Consider the following 7787-nt stretch of genomic DNA (forward strand, 5'->3'; position numbering starts at 1 on the left):
TTGTGCACGTTAAACTCATAATGTCTATGTGAAGTGGAAAAGGGTAAAGACTCTCATCCCTAAATTATCTATGAATACATAATTTCTATTGTTAGAAATCTCTATCTAAGCTCTAGAAATTTCTCCATACAAGATCACAGTCGACAAATCTTAACAGCTGCTGCATTTGGATGGTAGGACCACAGGTAATTTGTTCTTTCTCCTTTTCTCATTTTCTTTCACAAATATGTATAAGTTTTGTAATTAATTTGTTCAGCCTAACATTTACTGAATACTTATTATATGTCAGCCACGAAGCTAGACTCTAAACTCTAGATATACCAAAATTAATATTAATACATAATCAACACCTCTAAGAAGTTCAGCCAAATAAAAAAATGAATACATAAACAGGCAATTAACAAAATACTGTGATAGGCAGCATATCCCTTTCAGGAGATAGCAAGTAGCTGTATTAGGCTTGAGCATGAGGTACAAGCTAGGAAATAGTGAGAGATAGAGCTAGAAAATATTAAATTATGAGGCATGAAAAATGTGAGGAAAGAAAATGGTTTTCTCTAGGTAGCTGGATTATGGATAGACGCTTCTTTCTTTTCTGCTTATCTGGGTTTTCTCATTTGTTCAACAGAGTCTGACCTTATGCTGAAGACAATAGGAATCCACTAAACCAAGGGATTTTAATCAGGAATCCAAAGATGACATCAAAGAATCTGTGAACCACCTCAAATTATATTGAAAACTTCAAAACTTGGTATGTTAGGGCATTTTTCTGGGGAGAGGGCCCATAGCTCTTGTATCAAACAGCTCCATCACACACACACACACACACACACACACACACACAAAGATTAAGAATCACTGCTTTAAAAGAATTTTAAGCAAAGGAGTGATGTGATCAGATTTGTTTTTTTAAAAAGTCATTCAGGTAGTAGAATGATTGGAAAGGTACAAGACTAGAATGAGGGGAGGCAGTGAAGAGGTTAGCTTGGTGAATCAGGCTAAAATGAGAAGGCCTATATAAAAGCAATGGCAGTGGGCGATGCCAATATCAGCTGACATTTCTTTTTAATGCTTACCATGTGCTAGTCACTATGTTCCGCACATTTAAGTCATCTCAGTTAAACTTTGTAACAGCCCTACGAGTTAGCTATTACCAGTGTCCTTTTACAGATAAGCAAACCAAAGCTCCAAAGAGTTCGATCTCTTGTGTAAAGCATGCAGTTAGTAAGGGGTCAGAATTCACTTTGTCCTCTTAACCATTTTCCTATCCAGCCTCCTGAAAGGCAGGTATTTGGTATTGCCACTTGACACCAAGTGACTTGCCAATTTTAGCTGCTATTAAGGGGAAATGCTTGGGTTTAGATCCAAATTGGACTTCAAAATCAATGCTATTAGCCACTATACTAACCTGAAGCAAAAAGGATGGATTTGAGATAATTTTAATACAAGTTGGTAAGCCAATTAGATATGGAATATAAAATGGATATGGATGACTCCTAGGAAATTAGGCATCATTCACTGAAATAGAGAATAACTGCATAAAGAAGGGTTTGAAAGGAGCGTGGAAGGAGAAAGAAGATGACAAAGTCATTTCCGAACTTGAAGAACCTACAGACATTTAAGCTATCCATTGGATAGGATGGAAATCTAGGCCACAGATAGATATTTAGTAGTTTTTGATGCCCTGTATATGAATAAAAGATCTTGCCCTTGCATTGCTAAGGCAAAATGGCATTATGGTTAAGAGTGCAAACTCTGGAGTCAGATTGCTTGCATTCAAATCCTTACTCCAACACTTACCAACTGTGATGCCGGGCAAGTTCCTTATCTCCTCCAATCCTCAGTCTCCTCAGCTTTAAAATGGGTGAGGGTCAATAAAAGAACCTCCTTCACAGGCTGGCCAAGTGGATCCAAGAGGATAACATGTAAAGCTTCAGCATCATACTTGTGTTCAGTAAATGTTAGCTATTTCTGAGGACAAGTCCTACAGAATACCAATACTTAATGCTGGGGTAACAAAAGTAGCCCCCAGAGGAATCTGAGAGGAAGTCATCAAAGACTTAGAAAACAAAGTCTAGAGAAGCAAAAGTTAAGGAAGGTACATGAGTTTCAGGAGAGAAAGAATAGTTGACAATGTCAAGTGCTACAAAGAAGTCAGGAAAGAAAAGCACTGCAAAGCTGAAGTGAACTGAGCAGTCAGTGTCTTTTGGAAGACTAGTTTCAAGGAAGTGGTGGGGGTAAAAGCCCAAGAGAATGACAGCTAAGAAAAGCAGTGTAGACTGTTCTTCCAATAACCTGGCTTCTGGAAGGAAAGATAATAATCATGTTAGTAATTAGTAACAGGTAGTAATTAAAGGGAGGAAGCTAGAGGCGGCACTATTTTATTTTGTTTTAGATGAATGAAATGTTAACATGAGGAAAGAAAGGAGCTGGTAGAGAGGGAGAAGCCGAAAATATAGAAAGAGAAGAAATTTTTAGTGGACTAAGGTATCGGATAAAACAGAAAAAGGGATCCCAGGGCACAGGTGAAGGGATTCACTGTAGATAGGATGAGGTGCCCTATTTCACTGAGAGAGAAAAAAAAAAAAAAAAACACACACAAAAAAACAAGTTTTTGGATAAGATGTGCCTGAAAATTGAGAAGTTACCACTTACGGGCCTCTATTTTCTCTATGAAATCACCACCAACACCATCATCATCATTACCACTAAGGTGCCAGGGACATGACTAGACCTTTTAAAATCACTGTGCTGGGTGCTAGGGATACAGCAGTGAACAGCAAATTATATGGCTCAATTTACCCCATGACAACCCTATGAGACAGACATTCCTACTATCCCTATTTTACCCATGAGGAAGCTGAGGCTTAGAGAAGATAAGCAATCCACGCCCAAGTCACGCTGCAGAGCAAGAGGACCAGCTCACACTGGCTGACTCTCGAGTCTTAAGTCTTAACCATTAACCAAGGGAGGCTGTCTGCTGAGAGTATGTGGGGAGGAGTCTTAGGAGACTTAAAAGAGCAGAAAACTTTAGCTTATCTGCATAGAGACAAATAGAATTCAAGATCACGTCTGCATCAGTTGTAGCAGGATTAGACCTGAGGTGTCCTAGTTTTCATGCAAATTCCCTGCCCAAGAGGTGATATTTTCATTTCAAGGATGTACATCAACATTAAAGGAAGGAGTGCTTTTATATGATAAGGATAATATTTAGTATATTTTGGCACTACAATATCGAATAGTGCTCTTATCTGCTTGAAATGAAGAAATGACTTCTAACACTAGGTATTCAATAGGTCCAAGATGAACATCAGACGTTCTCAAATGTTCAATGTTTTTACTGACAATGATACTATTTTAAGGTTTTGACTGTCACCTTCCATCTAATATATTCATGTGCCACATACGTCAACGATAAACTGTATACACAACCGTGGTGCCGTAAGATTATAATGGAGCTGAAATACGCCTATACCCTAATGACACTGCGGCCATGATGACATCACAGATACCTTTTCTATCTTTAGATACGTTTAGATACAAAAATAGCACTCCGTTACAATTAAGCATGTATGGTATTCAGTACAGTAACATGCTGTGCAGGTTTGTAGCCTAGGTGTGTAGTGGGCTATAACATCTAGGTTTGTATAAGTACATTCACTCTACGATGTTCACATGATGATGAAATTGCCTAATGACGCAATTCTTAGAATGTATCCCTGTTGTTAAGTGAAGCATATCTATAGCTCGAAGAGTTTTAATATCTGTGATTTCATTGCTTATAATATCTCTTGAGAGGAGACTGTTTTTAAATGGAGAAAATCTCATAAAGGTAAAATTGTTTAACCAAAACCAGATCAAAATGGCAAAGTACGAATGAAAACTAGTGATTCCCAGCTCAGGATTCTTGTCTTAAGACTATGAAACTTCCTCGGCAGACATGTGCCAACTCCTCAATCTGCCCCTCATGCCTCCACTGAAAATAAGTACCCTGAATACAGGGATGATGAATACATACAAAAATACTGCTAATTGTTAGCAAGTTTTTTTTGCTTAGGAGAAATACCTCTAAAACTGATTGGAGCCCTTATTGCAGAGATTGAGGGTTTTAAGAACCTTGGAAGAATGACTGAGGCATTCTTCTTGCATACAGGAGGCACTCAAATATTTGCTAAATGCATCATTTCTACCGTTCTTAAAAACTGAGATTTCTGAGAAGAAAGCGGATAGAACAGGAGTGTGAGTAGGTGTGTGTGAGTGAGATAATTCTCAGGCCCCAGGCACATAACTTGGCCGTGTTGCAAACCATTATGGGAGGAAAGAACAAGAGCTCAGCACACCCAGGTTTCCAGAAGAGCAAGCGGCAGGACTAGAGCCCCAGGTGTAATCCACGGCAGGATCAAACCACAGAACAACAGCCTTCCGAATCTGTGTGGGGTGTTTTTTTAACCAGCTAATTTACATTTTAATCAAAGGGAGGAGGGGGAAATGGCCCGTTTCTTTCCCACATCACCAGAAGGTAATCAAGATCATGAACTAGAGTTTTAATACATACAGAGAGAATAGCACGGTGATTGCAGTGAACCTGGAGCAAGGTACCATGGGAAGAAAAGGCCAAAGACTTTTACTGAACTGTTCTAAAACACTAATCCAGAGGAATGCAGGCAGATGAGAACAGCAGAGAGAAAGTGGATTTTTACAGACGTTCTTCCTACGTCCCTGAAGAAGAAGGCACGACAGACTAAAAAGGAATGTAAACCTCTCCAGGATGTGTCAGGAATACACATGATACAATCCGTCACGTACGTTTTTTAAAATTCTGACAAAGCTCAGAGTGTTAACCTCTACAAAGCTGCAGAAAACACAAATATTTCTATTCAAGTTAGACAACAATTCTCTAAATCAATGATTTATAGAAACTTGTGAAGGTTTCTGGAAATTATTCAGTACTACTCCACTGGGATATTTATAAATAATAAACTTTGCCAATAAAGATACAGCTGTGGGGAGGGAATCAAAAAAAAAAGAAAAAAAACTCATGATCTAAAACCAGGTCTCAAAATGCAGCCTAAAGAAATACATAGATTATTCTCGTGTGAGAAAAAAAGTCACCAATAACCAGTTGACCTAAAACTGGTAAAATCAATGTTACACATCCATACAATTCTGGATAATCAAGAACAATATCTTCTGGGTTATTTTTATTTTGTTTTGAATAGAAATGGCTACAGATTATGAACAGAATTTGATGAGGGAGAATACATAATAGCCACTTAAAGCTTGATTTAAGGATTATATGAAAAGCATTCTGCAATACTTAAACTATAATTATCTCCCAAATGACATAACCAACTACATCACTGATACCTAATAAAACAGCTAAAAAGGGTTAGATTTTTCATTCTCCTTTCTACTTTTCCTCCAAAAATCTCATTGATAGTCCTGACATCTAACCTCCCAACCAAAAGAAATCTATGACCTTCAACACTCTCTTCTCATCCTTAGCATCTCACTTTGAAAAGGGTAAAATTTAGCCTTAGATATTCGAAAACTTTGCTTAGCCTTCCTATATGTAATTCCCAAGAATCTGATGCTGATCAAAAAGTCAACAACCCAGTGAGTAGCTCTAAATTCCAGGTGAACAGCAAGGGTAAAACATGACTACAATGGACGGATATAAGAAACCAGTATTTCAATGCAAGGGCCAAATGGCACAAGTTTCTTCCTCCTAGCCTTGTAATTCCACAGACCCCTATGCCACACCCTGCTTTCAGAGCCACACCAAAACTACTACTAATCTTACGTACTCCAACGTTCAACACAACTCCACCGAGTACTTACTTGTCTTGGAAAATATCCTGAGCAGTTACTTGATCCTTTTTCTTGATGGCTTCAGTCAGAGGGAAAAGGGTCTTTATTTTAGAGAGAGGAATCTGACATTTTGCTGTCACCTCGGTGGGGGGGTCCAGCATATTCAAAATGTGCTGCTGAACCGGGGGCAGAGGCTCCTGCGGATGTAAAGCTCTGTGCAGCAGACACTGGCGGGAAAGGTACAGGATTTTAAAACACAGATGGAGACATCGTGCATGGCTTCTTTATATTTTCTGATCAGGGATCCCCCACCTTCAGTTTGGGAGGCCTAAGTGATTCATATTGATTCATATTGTATGTACAAGACAACAAAGAGGTTGGCCTAGAACCACCTTTATAAGCAAGACCTTGGCAATGCCTAACACCAACTGTGAAAACACATCCAAGCCTAGCAGCGATATCTTCTGTAGACTTCTTGGAAAGGAGCTTCACCTTATAAAAAGAAGCTGTTGCTTTAACTACTTGAGGAATATGCAAGATCCCCTAAGAAACCTAATTCCAAGGCCTTCTGACAATCTGGGATCATATCTTTTTCATTACAATCTTTTTACTTCCTTTAATCACACTGTGCTTCCTCTCTCACTTAATCTTAGAAAACGGTGTGTGGTGGATGAAACAGGTGGCTAAAGAGAGGCTGCTCGTGCTCAGTGAGTCCCAGGCAGAAGTCTGTGAAAGAGCTGAGAACACTGAGTTGCTTCAAACTTCCCAAGAGTGCCGAGCGTGCATTTTCTCCACCACGCGTCCTCCACCTCTCCCCTCCCCACTGCTACTGCCCTTGCCTGGGCCGCATCGCCTCTCCTCTGGCCTACCGCAGTCACCACCCACCTGGTCTCCCAGCTTCTCCTTCCACTGTCCCACTACAGTTAAGGGGTCTGAGAATGAGCCCCTCACCATACCCTGGGAAGTCCCACATGACGTGGCCCCGCCTGCCTCACTGATAGCATCACTGGCCACGCCCCTCCTCCCTAACAACCCTGCTCACTCCTATGCCAAGCTCATCCTGCTTTCAGGTCCTGGGCTTAATGCTCCCTCTGCCTCTTCTGTCTTTCCCTAGACCTTGAAAGAGTTGGCTCATTTTTATCATTCTGGTCTCTGCTCACATATTATCTCCTCAGAGAGGCTTCCCTGACAGTGTATATGAAGTAGCCCCTCCACCCCATCCTACCACCCAATCATTCTTAATCATTTCTCTTATTTTGTACGTCTTTATAGCTTTTATTATTACTTTATCATTACCTAAAACTACCTTATCCATTTTTTAATTTACTTGTTATTAAATCTAGGCCTCCTCCTGGAAAGTAGGGATCTTGTCTTCTTTACTGCTGAGTTCCAAACACCAAAAATAGGGCCTGGCACATAATAAGTACCTGACAGATACCGGTTGAAGGAATAAAGTGCTCTTTCCCAGAGCTCTAATTGTTGACAGAGAGGTCAGGAAGCAGCACCAAGAGTGGGGCCAAGATCAAGGCCAGGGCAGGTTTCCCACTGCCCATGTGAGTGGAGATCTGCACAACAAGCCACTTCCGTACACTGCCTTGACTCTACTGATGCAGGCCTCGGCAGTACTTATACCTGCCCGGAAAAGTAAATGCCCTAAAAGGAGTATAGAAAGGTAAGCATTTAAAAAACAAACAAACAAACAAAAAATAAATAAATAAAAGAGGAAGAAATGAAATGAAACTATTAGTTCATTGATGTTTTCTTTCCATTGATAAATTCCAAAATTAGGTGGGAGAATAAGGATCCAATTACTTCCACTCTTAAACAACTTATACGTTAGTAATTCTGAAGAAAAAGACAGCTTGGCATGGTGGTATGTGCCTGTAGTCCCAATTACTTGGGAGGCTGAGGCGGGAGAATCACTTGAGCCCAAGATTGTGTGCCAGCCTGGACAATATAGCAAGACCCTGTCTCTG

The 7787-nt window shown here is 40.1% G+C and overlaps 1 protein-coding gene across 1 annotated transcript in view; it reads right to left on the bottom strand.

Annotated features, from left to right (window-relative positions):
* Positions 1-7787, bottom strand: part of XRCC5 (X-ray repair complementing defective repair in Chinese hamster cells 5 (double-strand-break rejoining)) — a 91479-nt gene that overhangs the window by 45790 nt on the left and 37902 nt on the right. Inside the window, exon 14 of the mRNA XM_012651456.1 lies at positions 5842-6038. Coding sequence (XP_012506910.1) covers positions 5842-6038 — 197 coding nt within the window. The remainder of the gene's footprint in view (positions 1-5841; positions 6039-7787) is intronic.

The sequence above is a fragment of the Propithecus coquereli genome, unplaced genomic scaffold (genome assembly GCF_000956105.1).
Source record: "Propithecus coquereli isolate 6110/MARCELLA unplaced genomic scaffold, Pcoq_1.0 Scaffold357, whole genome shotgun sequence".
Taxonomy (NCBI): domain Eukaryota; kingdom Metazoa; phylum Chordata; class Mammalia; order Primates; family Indriidae; genus Propithecus; species Propithecus coquereli.